This window comes from Nilaparvata lugens, chromosome 7 (assembly GCF_014356525.2).
Source record: "Nilaparvata lugens isolate BPH chromosome 7, ASM1435652v1, whole genome shotgun sequence".
NCBI classification, from domain to species: domain Eukaryota; kingdom Metazoa; phylum Arthropoda; class Insecta; order Hemiptera; family Delphacidae; genus Nilaparvata; species Nilaparvata lugens.
This window is the reverse complement of record NC_052510.1, coordinates 62538057-62551773: the sequence shown is the minus strand read 5'-3', so window position 1 is coordinate 62551773 and position 13717 is coordinate 62538057. Positions and strand designations below refer to the sequence as shown.

General features: G+C 34.3%; 2 protein-coding genes across 2 annotated transcripts; one reads left to right on the top strand and one right to left on the bottom strand.

Annotated features, from left to right (window-relative positions):
• Window positions 1–168: 168 nt before the first annotated feature.
• Window positions 169–4345, top strand: LOC111059453 (cathepsin L). Its single transcript, XM_039433351.1, has 2 exons — window positions 169–432; window positions 4193–4345. Exons 1-2 carry the CDS (start codon window positions 184–186, stop codon window positions 4328–4330), a joined length of 387 nt encoding a protein of 128 aa, XP_039289285.1. The 5' UTR covers window positions 169–183; the 3' UTR covers window positions 4331–4345.
• Window positions 4346–11778: 7433 nt separating this feature from the next.
• Window positions 11779–13320, bottom strand: LOC120352248 (piggyBac transposable element-derived protein 3-like). Its single transcript, XM_039432014.1, has one exon. It carries the CDS (start codon window positions 13318–13320, stop codon window positions 11779–11781), a length of 1542 nt encoding a protein of 513 aa, XP_039287948.1.
• Window positions 13321–13717: the final 397 nt, after the last annotated feature.

Sequence of the window (13717 nt, the reverse complement as noted above, 5' to 3'; positions counted from 1 at the left end):
CTAGGCCACAGCGGCCAGCCAGTCTACAGATGGAAATTACTGAGATATTAATCACGGTTGAAATTTAACCGGCTTTTGTGCAATCGGCACCAAGTGTTGATGGCGAAGTTGAGGCGATAAGAGCACACTCTTCTATTTAACCCCACTTATCCTTGGAAGGAGCATCTGTTTTTTATACTGTTAATGTTTTGTTTATTTAGTCTTCGATTGGAAAATTCAATTATTTATTGTTTGTTGCAGACGGGAGCCCTGGAAGGAGCACATTTCCGCAAAACTGGCCGACTTGTGTCACTGAGTGAGCAACAACTGATCGACTGTTCGAGCAAATATGGCAACAAAGGATGCCACGGCGGTCTCGTGGACCAGGCCTTCACATACATCAGGGACAACAAGGGTATTGACAAGGAGGACACCTACCCGTATGAGGCTGCTGTGAGTACCTACATTCAGTCATTTATTATTTAATTGGTTAAAACATTTTAGGACTGTATTCAATCTTCAATGAAGATGTCATTTACTCATTTATTATTGAAATCCAATCGATAACGATAAATATACAGGGTCTGTATAATAAGTAACCGGACTGACCTCAGGAAATTTTTTATGGGCAAAATATGTACAATTTTTCATTAAAATCAAATCATTCTTTATTGTTGCAAAACATTACAATAATGTTAAAAACAAACGTCATATGAGTTAAAAGAAAGTCAGTTATACAAAAGTCCAGAATTATACAAAAGAAATAAAGATCTCAAATTCCTAATAGCCTAGCTAGTCAAAACAATCTTAGAATATAAGATAACATTCAAGAACATCAGATTTGTCAATAGTGATAACAATCTCAAGCAGGTACCTCATTGAATTATGAAAACTTTTTCATTGAAATTCATTGACTCCAATCTATTTCGAAATATTCATCAACAGAAAACAAACATTTCTTTATCAATATTTCTTTTATCACGCTCTTAAATTTATTCGGAGGCAGCAATTTGAAATTATCTGGAGTAGAGTTATATAATTTTACAGACATAAAGTGAAAATTTTTTTGAGATTTTGTGTGAGTGTACTGCTCAATTCTAAGTTTGTGTTTATTTCTTGTGTTAAAATTGTGAAAATTACTGTTTATATTATACTTTTCCAAATTACTATGCACATAACAAACAACATATAAAACATACAATGAGGGTAGTGACAAAATTTTTAAATTTATAAAGAGAGGTTTACAGTGTGTATTAAATGGAACATTGCTGATTATCCTCATAACCTTTTTTTGTAGAATAAAAATAGATTTCGCTTTCACACTAATCCCCCAAAAAATAACACCATAAGTGAGGAGACTTTGAAAATGAGCAAAATATACATTAAGCAGGATGGATGTACTCACTGTCACACTAAGTCTACGAATCATGTAGGAGCCTTTTGCTAATCTACCAGATGAGTAATCTAAATGCGCATCCCAAGACAAGTTCTCATCCAAATAGATACCCAAGAATTTAAGGGAATGCTCCCTTAACTCCCTAGTGAATCTAAAACTAATATCAGCGGTTTTACTCTTATTAAGTGATAGATTGTTTGCTGCACACCAGTCATTTATAATTAAATTACTTGAGTTCGTCTCTCTTTCCAGCTCAATTTTGGACTGACAATTAATTTTTAACCCAAGTCATCAGCAAAAAGGTAGCCATCAATATGGATGCTATCAATATTACATGGTAGATCATTAATGTAAACATTGAATAAAATTGGACTAAGAATGGAACCTTGAGGTACTCCTTGTTTAACCCATCTACCATTCGACAAGTTTCCATTCTTACAAACAAACTGTTTTCTACCGCTCAAGTATGATATTATCAGCTTAACAGCACTAGGAGCAAAACCATAATAATGGAGTTTTTTCCCTAAAATATGATGCTGCACTGTATCGAAGGCCTTAGAAAAATCATATGATCTGAAGCTTACAGAATTACCTTTCTCCAAATTGTCAATTATCCCATTAACCACATTTATAACAGGAAAGTGAGTACTTCTACCAGGACAAAATTAGATATCTTCAAAGTATCTTCAATCCCCTCTCTCTGTAATACTGGTTTTTTTGTGCCACCCGGCCAAACTGTAAACGTCCAGTACTACAGAGAGGTGCTCCGTCGACTAACCACTCGGGTTCATCGAGTCCGTCCGGGGATTGCCGATTCGTGGATCCTCCATCACGACAATGCTCCGTCGCACACCTGCGTGCTCGTCACTGAGCAGTAGGCCAAACAGTCGACGGTAACGCTGCCACATCCTCCTTACAGCCCGGATATGGCACCACCGGACATCGTTTTGTTCCCCAAGATCAAGAGACAACTTAAGGGGACGCGGTTCGGGACTCTGGAAAACGTTCAACATGCTACGACGAGGGCTCTATACAGCATAGAGGTTGCCGACTTCCAGGGAGCGTTCAGGGATTTGAAAATCCGGTATAAGCGTGTTATCGACTCCAATAGGGACTACTTTGAAGATATCTAATGAAAACTTATACATATTTTGCCCATAAAAAATTTCCTGAGGTCAGTCCGGTTACTTATTATACAGACCCTGTAACATTTTAGGGTTAAATTCATGTCAGTAGACAGTTAGGGCCGGTTTCCGAGCTCGGGATTTAGCTAAGTTCTAGACTTTAAACAGCTGTAGTCAGAAAATTGGCTTTCCGAAACGGGTTGTAGTCGCAGTTTTTATTTTCTCATTTCTATAATTGGAAACGTTTCTCCTTGACGACATGAAACATTACTAAATAATTCAAAATAGCTGAAGCCTTACACTATTTTCTCTGTATTTTCTTTTGTGTTCAATTTTCTAGTTTTTCGAAATTTAATTCAAACATGGACTTTGACTACGCCCCGTTTCGGAAAGCCAATTTTCTGACTCCAGCTGTTTAAAGTCAAGAGCTTAGCTAAATCCCGAGCTCGGAAAGCGGCCCTAAGTCTTCTTGAGTGGAGCAAGCTTTTCTGTAGTGAAGTCCACCTTATAATGACAGAGGAGAATGACTACAGCGAATAATACATTTTTATAATTGAAATTAAATATTTTGTTAATTATATTTCTACATTGTTTAAAATCGGTCTGGTAACATTGCGGAGCTAGAAAATGGTAGTGCTATCTGCTTTGTCAAATGATAGCAACTACAATGTTAATTAAACACTGTCATTATAACGTGGACCTCACTTTGATTACAACACTTTAGGGCTGTATTCAATGACCTTTTCACACTTACCGATTTCTCACAGACACGACAAGACAGGACAGGACGCTTTCCGATTGGCTGATAGAGTTGACATATGAGGACCGTCATCCAATCGGAGAGTTTTATGTCCTTTCGTGTCGGTGAGAAATCGGTAAGTCTGAAAACGGCTAAAGAAGATATCAAATAAATTCTGCCTTTTCAGGTAAGTGTCATAATTGTACATCAATAAGTAAATAAATTATTGATAATTATTCTCGAGAAACTGATCAGACATAACGTTTTCTCTTAAATGTCGTATCGATTTCGGTGGTTGCAGACTATGAAGAAAAGAGAAAACAAATTATAATGAAATGGTTATAGCTCAGTCAACGAAAGATCTTTGAGGTTAAAGGTTGGAAGATAATTTTTGACCCCACAGATCTGTTTGGGGTAGTTACAGGGGATACATATCAAAAGTCCCTCCCCTCCCATACCCCCTGTGGTTTAAAAGTGTCATTTTTGGGTATTCACTCTTATCACAAAAACTAACTTCTCCCTCTATGGTACTATAATTATTATTAGAATTCATTGCCCTTGGATGCTTGTAGCTATTCAAAAACGTCGAAAGACAAACCCAGACGGACGTATGTGTGTGTTGCTATATCTGATAACCTGGGGAAAGGGTTTTCCTCCGTTTGTCTGCATATGTCCGACTGTTGCTGTGTGCGCTGGCCTTACAGCCAGTTACACACACATTGATTTTTGGACGTATGAGTTTTCACTGACCTTGTAAATTCTCTCAGATTAAACAGATGATGTTTGTCAAGCTCCGTTTAATCTATTAGAGGACAGAAATATATCGAACCTTCAAAAATCTATGTGTGTGTAGCCTAACTGGCTTAACAATGTACCAATCAGAGATCGAGAGATGTATTAAAGTTTCACTGATTACGTTGGTTTGACTTATTTATTGTGATGTGTTTGTTGTAGGATGACACCTGCCGTTACCGCCCTGCCGACAAGGCCGCAACCGACAAGGGTTACCACGACATAAAACCATCCATTACACTAAAGTCTGCAGTCAGACTATTTTGTTCTGAATCAGTCAAATCGTGGGTATACTGCTAAAACACACTAAGTCGAAAAATATCATTTTTCACAAAACGTATTTAAAGTTTTCCATATGTTCTAGTAACCAAATAACAATGCAATTGAAATAGAACTTGTCCAAAAAATACAATTTGATCTTTCTTTAGTAGATAGATTTTATCTTTTCTTAGTATTCCACAGTTCATAACTCCCAAAATGCATATAATTTTTCATGAAAATACAATTTTTATCTCAAGCGTTCTGACTTAATGTGTTTTACATGTTGCATATCACGCAAATTATCTGTTGAGAGCTAAGGTTCAATTATTCAATTTTCCCATGTGAGAAAATTTTATTCAGTTATACAAATTTGTATTTACTACATTATCACTCTAGATAAAAAACACTCATAATAATTCATAAAAATTGACAATCATTAACTCAAGAGTTTAGTCACAATCATTGGCAAACAATATACAATTAAGTGATACAATTAAGTGAATCTGTTTTTCAATGAATCTTTTGAAATTGCTCATCCTCGAAGCAGGCTACATCATAATATTATAAAAAATGTGTTTTTACTAAAAATAAAGCAAGTCTATGTGTTAAAAATATTATTTTGAAAAGATTATTGAATGAATATCATTCTACGTTTGTGCAAAGATTTCAATTAACAATAATAATAAGTGCCAAATAATAATACTACCGGTAGCACTTCAACACTACATAATTGTTACAATAATTATTATTTGAAAGATTAATAATTGAAAAATAATTATTATAAAACAAATACAAAAAAGTACAACATGGAAAAAATGAGAAGCATTGAAGTGAAAATACAGTAATAATCAAAGATAAGTAGAAAATTCATTCATTTTCAACTTCTGAGTCAGAAATAGCTGGCTCTGCAGTTGTAAGTGGAATACTGTCGTGGGATGGCAAATTTTCATACCATGTATGTAGTTCCTCTGGTATGATTCTTTTGCTGCATAATGTCAGAAGATCTTTCTTCTTTTGCAGCGGTATGGGAAGTGGTGTTTGGTACAGTGGCAGTAGAGTGCTATTACATGGCTCATCACTCTTCTTTCTTATACTTCTTCTAGTGGTTGCAACATCCAAACACTTATACAAACCACTGTAATCATATCTGTAGAATATGAAGTTGGGGCTGCTCTCTTCATAACGGAAACACTTGATTTTCAGCCAATTCACCTTGTTACCTTCGGTATCAACAGATTTATTCTTAATTAATTTGTTTGACAATTTTTTCAGATCAAAAAAGTCATTATAGCGTAGCTCTTTTACTTGGTAAGGAGGTTTAGTAGTTTTTGATGACCGTGCTTGTTTCATAACATTGATCCATTCGTGGACACTGAAAACATCTATGTGCTTCTTCTCCCTCTCAATCGCACTGTGCATTGAGTCCACCTCCATATAGGAATGACCACTCTCCATGAATTTGTGTTCAATTACACTTAGGTTCGTATTATTGATAAGAAAAAGCATTAATGCACAAATTTGTAGGTTCCTATTCTGACCCCCACAGGTATTAGAGTATCAGGGTATCAGTGATATCTCTTTGATCTCAGGGGATAGGTTTTTTATGTAATTATAAAGGCAAGAGCCAACTTCACAACTCCCCCTTTTTCCGTTCACTTCTGTCCATAAATAACAAAATGCTTGGTTTGGCTTTGGTGACTCATAAATTGTAAGGTTGTACATATTCAATTTTCTCATGTAATACATGATGCTCACGTCTGATGTAGGAATTTGCAGTACAGACTGCATGTCAAATGAAACACTCATATAATATCTATTTGAGTCTGCTCTCTCTTTATCTTTCTGTTTGGATATCATTGATTCAGATTTTCTTGAAAGATGCTCTCTATAACTGTTTTCCAGCATGACTTTTTCCTCGTCATTTGAATTTTCATATGTTGAACATGTCAAGCATTGATCTTTTTTTGGGACAAAGAAAGATAAATTAAAATGCTTACCAAATATGCGTCTGTACGTAATTAAGCTGACAGGTGTCAGTTCTTCTTGCACACAAAAGCTTTTGTATAAATTGTACATTTTTGTGATGTTTAAATTCTTATCCAAATATTTTCTTTTGGTTGATTTTCTTGTGTAATGACTTTCCACACACGGAAAGCTTTGTATGTGTTTCTTGACCTGCTCAATATCTTCTGTTGAAGTCTTATTAGGAGGCTCTTTATGACCCCTTCCGTCAGATGCTATAAAATTTCCATAATTGTTTTTGCCAGCGAAAGCTGTTAATATTGGTATATTTGATATACATAAAGTGCTACAGAAGAATTTCTGACAAACCTAACTGATTCATTATTCTTCTGCAGGTAATATGTCTTGGTATTGGCACGGAGCTTAGCATCCTCTTTACGAGGTCGACGAGATTTAGGTACACTACTTTTCACATTACATAGTATGAACTCTTTTTGTCTGTCATAAGATTGCAGATTCCAATAAGCTCTGCAAATATTGCTTCTATCTACCTCAGTGAAGTGTACAGTACACTCATACTTACATTTTGAACAATCTACTGGTTTTGGAATTTTGCTTTTCTGTTCTATACCTTTAATACTCTTGTAAGGTAGCCCTTTAATACATTTACTCTTCTCAATATTTCTTTTCCATTTCTCTGGTCTACTCTTTCTCCATCGTTTGGTGGGACTCTTTACTGGTGTAGCTTCTGAATCTGAACTGCCCATGGCAGTCAGTGACTCATTTTTCTCTCTTTCATGCTCTGTGGTCTCTTTAGATTCCGAAACAATCAAATTTGAACTCACTGGTGATAACTGTCCCTCAAAATCATTGCTTGGTCCAGCTTCTGTTCTACCTGATAGAATGTTACTCTTACCTTGGGATAGTTTTCTAATTTTAGTTACACGCCTGATAGAATATTCTTCATCACTGGTATCGCTGTCCTCCTCAGTATGGTAAGTTTCATCATTGTCTGTATCATCTATTTCCTCGAACAATGTTCCTTCAGCCCACTCCTGCAGTTCTGGTTCCATTTTACGAACTGGTGATGTTCCTTCTACCTATTGTTCTTCCAGATGCTCTGAAAACAGAAAATTAATTGTTTTTTTTATTGTTTTTATTGGCAGGGAAAGAAAATATAACAATCTTAGAATACAAAATAAAACTATTAATACAATGACAAGGAAAAAATTTAAATAATCAGATCGATGATTTAACAATTTTAGCTTTGAAGTATATATAATGAGAAGTTCAATAAATGTTCAAAGAAGTACAATATAATTATATACAAATTTACCATGCTACTGAGAACTCTGAAAAATGTATCTATATTCTATGTATCTATGTTCTCACATTCCATTAAAAATCTTTTAACCTCTCTCAAAAATCTTGATAAAAATTGAGATAAATAGTTTTCTAAATCTCTAATGCTTTTGAATTAAAAGAATAGGCCATGAAATTACAAATATTTTTTAACACAAAATAATTTATGAATACAATAATTGTCCAGAAAATGATGCCAGTGCTGGCAATAAACCTGCGTGCATCCAAACATATTATGCTGTGTGGGTTCTTTGCCACTAAACTACACTATTATGATTTTATGTCAGAGATTTAGTACAGTAATAAATTATGATATTCAATTTACTTTTTCTATTATAGATTGTGAACTTACTATGAATATCTTAATACTAACCTGAATGCATTTCACGAACTGGCAATAAATCTTCCAACTGTCCTGGTGGTTCCACTGCTTCTGGTGATTCAACTGAAAACATGGAATGAATATCAGTAGGCTACCGGTACTGTAGGCTTCACTGAATTAATAACTGCAAGCAAGCATCAAAATACACAAAAATACAAAGCTATTCTGTTTTAATCATATTCACAACACCAACCGATGAACTTTCAAGATCAGAAAAATGTATTAGATTCTTTTTAATATTGTTTCATCTAAAGGTTTTGCCAATCATTATTGGGTGGCTGGCAACACTATATCATTATTAGATGATTTTCCTATGATTCCATAAATGCAATGAAACTCTATAGATGTATTGGCTCAAAAAGAACTCAAAAAGTAAAAGTAGCGCAAAAAGTAGATAATAAGTCTAACCTAACAAAAATCAAATGTCCAATAATATTAATTGATTCCTAGTTTCATGATTTACTAGGTTAGGCCTATATTAATAACAGTTATTTCAAATTCAAAAATATAATATTTTCTTGAATGCCGTATTGTAATTAATTTGCCAATACTCGTATATTGATATACCGGTACCTTGACTAAAATAAATTTTGAGGTTAGAAAAAGAAACTGAAATTTACTTACCAGTACTTGCTTTAGGTAATGACAGTAGAAAATCATCAGGAATAGGATCAATGTCCTTCAGTTGACACAATTCAACCATCCTTCTTGCTCTTCCAGACATTATTAAATAATAATCATTCCTATCAATTTAACAAAAAAAGATGCACAAAGTCTCTGCAGTGACAGTGTTATAAGTCAGCACATTGTCTAGAGTGAATGAGTCAGTGAACTGGTAGAAGCCATTAAGTCACTTAGTGGGTTTTACATGTCTGTGAGATTGAGATTGGTATGAATAGGCTACAAGTGGAACATATTAAGTCCCTTAATGTATTTTACATGTAGGAGAACAGGAACATTTGACTTAACTCTTGGCAAAAATCCTTTTGTTTGTGGTTTATGACTTAGTGTGTATTACTAGTCGATAGAACAATCATTTTCATGTTCAAACTCCACTAGAACTGAAAAACACAAATTTTTGACTTAGTAATACCCACGATATTTTGATGAATAAAGCAAGTAAACAGCAAAACAAAAAAAAAAAAAGACTTAAATTAGCCAACAGATTATCATGCAAGCAAGCTAACACATATTTATATTTTTAATACTAATATACTAATATTACATCCTATAAGCCTATATCAGTTCTTACAGCTCGTCATGAAAAATTAATTCAGTAAGATTAATGTTATAGTAGAGCGTTAAATATTCCACTAGGTAATTTGTATCAAAGCACTGATAAGGAGCTCGTAAAATGTCAGAGAAGAGTCGGCTAGAATATTGTTGGGAGAAAAACTGTTGGGCAAGAAACTTTCACTATCAACGGACAGGCCGTCAGAGATATGATAGACCGTTATCAGGTAGTTGAGTGACAATTTGTGCAAGTAACTTCGACACTAGAGTATAATAGTTTGTTTTATTGAAAAATTAGGATTGCATAGAAAAAAGAGTTGCAAAAATAGAGGAGATATTGGTATATTATATAGTATTAAATTAAATAATATTGAAAAATTATAGTCTATTGCTTAATTATAATAGATGAACAAGATTTCTCAATCCCTAATAGGATACTGAAAGTCTTAGTCTCGAAAAATAATCAGGCAACTACAAATAACTTATACTCTGAAATAGCTATAGAAAAGAACAGACATAAAAATAACAAAACACCATAACACCATAGATCGGTCGTGCCCCGTCCACCCACCGGGCCACGAGCGATTGCCGCAAGATGCAATGCATTACAATTTCCTTACAGAGCAGCCTACGAAAAGTGAATCTATTTCGGCCTGTAAATTGAAATGAATTTAAAAAGATCAGTGAAAATAATTGTTGCCAATCAGTTACGTTATAATAAAAATAAGAGTAATTATCAAGAAAAATAATAAAAAGACACCACCTTATAATAATAATTTAAGAGTAAGGGTAATTCAAGCCTACAATCTTATTTACGGTTTAATAGCCTTTATACGGTAATGAATTTATAAGTGAAATATATTTTATTGGTGATGATCAGATATTTAAAAAATTTAGTTTATTCAGTTTCCTGGATTGATAAAAAATATATTAATATTATGAGTGAGAGTAATTCAAACCTACAATTTTTAAAGAGATAGTTTACGATTCAATACAGTTCAATACAGCTAAGTTGGTTGATTATGGTTACTGATGAATGAATTTGCAACTAATAAGTTCAAGTAGAGAGACAAGTACTAAATACTTTGAGAGATGCAATACAGATTTTATTACTGCTGCTATTAATGATGAGTTATTATTAGAAAGATTATTACTTATTAATTGAAAGAATAAAGTAAGTTATTAGGTTATGGGCAAGATCTACGATGAACAAACATTTCTAAAGGCATAAACAAGAAACAGTTCATCTTATCTGAGCTCCTTGAAACACGACCGTCCGCCACCGCTGCTCCGACTCGACCAAGCCTTATAACTCTAAGCTGAATTCTGCTGAATCTCCCTTCAATGCATGATTTTTCCAAATCGTTTGGAAAAATTTTATTTTGTCAATTAGGACTCTCTGATAGTGGGAAAAATACTGAAAAAATTCCTAAACGGTTTCAGCACTCAGGGGGTAGTAGAAAAGGGTATGACTCATATATGCATCATCATGCATTGACATAGCCTACCTAAATTTCATCTACAGCATGCAGTCTATTCTATGATATAACTTAGAAGTAGTTGTAGTTTCATAAAAAATCATAAGATATGCTATTATAAAAGTATATGAATGGAATAAACACACAAGAATTTGATTATATAGATTTTTTCAGAATATATAATATAATAGATAGATTACTCACATGGAAATTCTGGTTTGTTGGTCACAAAACAATGGTCACTGAGTAATTTTGTCTCTGAATTCTCACTCTCTATAAACTTTTTATAGCCAACAACACTAAATACACCTATAAAATACCTAGCCTAATATTTCCGAAATTATTTTCCTAATTTTTATATTTACCTAATATTATGTCCTGAATATATTCAGATATTATTTTTTATTGAATTTGGCATCTATTTACATCAACAATGGTCACTGAGTAATTTTGTCTCTGAATTCTCACTCTCTATAAACTTTTTATAGCCAACAACACTAAATACACCTATAAAATACCTAGCCTAATATTTCCGAAATTATTTTCCTAATTTTTATATTTTCCTAATATTATGTCCTGAATATATTCAGATATTATTTTTTATTGAATTTGGCATCTATTTACATCATCAATTTTTTCCATCAATTGGCATGAAATTCTTTGAAACAGTTCCTCGTTTGGTTGAAGCATAAATTCAATTGACACTTATCACACACAATCGATGAATAACCGCTGCAACCTGGGTACTTGCATCTCAATCTTGTCCCCCAGGTTTGAGTGTGACCTATTCCATCAAGCCTGACATCCATTGGTGGTGGGGCAACTGCAAGTCCTCTTCGTTTTTTCTGCAGCTCCTGCTCCAAACATGATGAACTTGGTCTTCCTCTCTTTGATGTTTCCTTCTCTCCAATTCTGCAGAGTGTTATTGATAACTCCTCGCGAAATTCACCCAGTGTCATTTTTTTTCCATGAACCCTCTTCATAAGTAGCCATGAATTCACCACAGTGAGGTCAATCAGATGATAAAACATACGAAAGTACCATTTTTTTGATCTCAATGATATTTTATGCTATCCAATCAAGCTGTCTAAGAGATCTACGCCACCCATGAACTTCACATACTCCTGGACTATTGCAGGTCTCGGTATTTCTATTTTCTCTTTCTTAGCAGCTACATACCTCTTACATTTCCCCAGAGGCTGTTCTCCAACAAATGTAGAAGCAAGGAGAACATTTTTGTTGTCATTCCAAGAAACGACTACAACATTTATATTATCAACACTTCCTACGCTCTCATGGCTTGTTCCTCTTGGTTCTTTTTTCAAATCTTTCTCTGCTGGTATTGAGATACCAGGGAATCTATTGCGTCGAATTGTTCCAATGGAATGGATTCCTTCTTGTTCTAGATACACAAGCAAAGGCAGGTTTGTATACCAATTATCAAAATAAATTTTGAAATGTTTATTTCTTGGTACAGATCTTGCCAGTCGAACAACAACATTGGCAGATGCACCAATATCTGGCTCACCAGGAAGCACAACATTTTCTTGGCCAGAATAGAATTCGAAGTTATAAGCGAAACCTGAAATTCCACTAAGCACGAAAACTTTGAAGCCCCATTTGTGCGGCTTCATGGGGTTGTATTGTTTCATATAATGTCTCACCTTAGTTGCACATATTTGTTCATCAACCGAAAGATTTTCCTCTTTGGGCACACTGTCAAACTTTTTTCTGAGATGATCTATTACAGGTCGTATTTTATGAAGTCTGTCGTGGTTGGGGTCAGTCACAGGTAGAGCAGTAGAATTGTCATTTAGATGTAGATTTTTTTTTATCTCTTCAAATTTATTCACTCCCATCACATTCATGACTAATGGATGGCCAATGTTTTTGCTCCAATAGTTCCTTACATTGTTCATTTTTACAATTGACATGAAAATTAGAATTCCAATATACTTTTTCAGCAAGTTTGGCTGAATCTCAAAAGGATGAGCAGGGTCTTTTTGAACACTATATAAGAGAGTTTGCTCACAGATTTTCACTAGAAGTTCCTCGTTGAAGAAATAGCTGAAAAATTGGTATGGAGTTTCTAACTGCATTATTTCTTCAGGGAGAAGGGTTTCTCCAGTGAATTGGATGTCTGGTGGCACAAATTCTTTCCCCTCCCAATTGGTAGTCCTCCTCTGTGTGTTCCTTGTAGGTCGAGGTTGTTGATGCAATGTATCACCTTGGTGTGATGGGCCAGGTTGAGGGTCTACTTCCTGTATATTTTCCGGTTGACATGATGGACCAGCTCGATGTGATGGATTAGCTTGATGTGATGGACCAGCTCGATGTGATAGAGGTTCTGGGTTCAATTCCTGTATATTTTCATGAGATTCATCTTCTTCACCTTCAGCTTGAACAACATTTTTACTCCTCAACTTCATTTTTGAAAAAATTTGATTCTCACCTCCCTGGGCACTTTCATCTTCGTCAGACGAGTCCAAGTCACTATCGGCAGGAATTGTGAATGTGAGCTCAGTTTGCTCCGAATCTCCAAACAATTCCTCCAAAATTTGATCATCGGTCAATTTGTCAATGTCTTTTATAATATAACTAGATGATGCCATTGTGCTACTAGAATTTTGTCCACACCAACTACCTACTACCTACTCTATTCCTATTCCTACTCCTTTATTCCTATCACATCACCAACCTAATTTCCAAACTTTGAACTTATTATTATTATTACTGATAATAATTGAAATAATATAATAATTATAATTTTAAATATATAATCTTTTCGCAAACACGGGTTGGGCACAGAACTAGAACTCACATAGAACAGTTTGTAAACATAACCTAACAGTTTCGTAAGCAGTGCCATCTGAATGCATGATGGTGCATATATGATTCAATTTGTTTTTGTCCTTCAAATAAAATATTTCGAAATAAATAATAATGTTGTTATTTTTTTCAAAAATATTAAATATTAGGGATTATGTGTGAATTTTTTACACCCAATTT

Bases quoted from the DNA above. Each gene is read 5' to 3' on its own strand.
- LOC111059453 (XM_039433351.1), top strand. From the start codon at position 184: ATGTTTTGTTTATTTAGTCTTCGATTGGAAAATTCAATTATTTATTGT. The intron at 433-4,192 runs GTGAGTACCTAC...TGTTTGTTGTAG, and splicing joins CCTACCCGTATGAGGCTGCT to GATGACACCTGCCGTTACCG.
- LOC120352248 (XM_039432014.1), bottom strand. From the start codon at position 13,320: ATGGCATCATCTAGTTATATTATAAAAGACATTGACAAATTGACCGAT.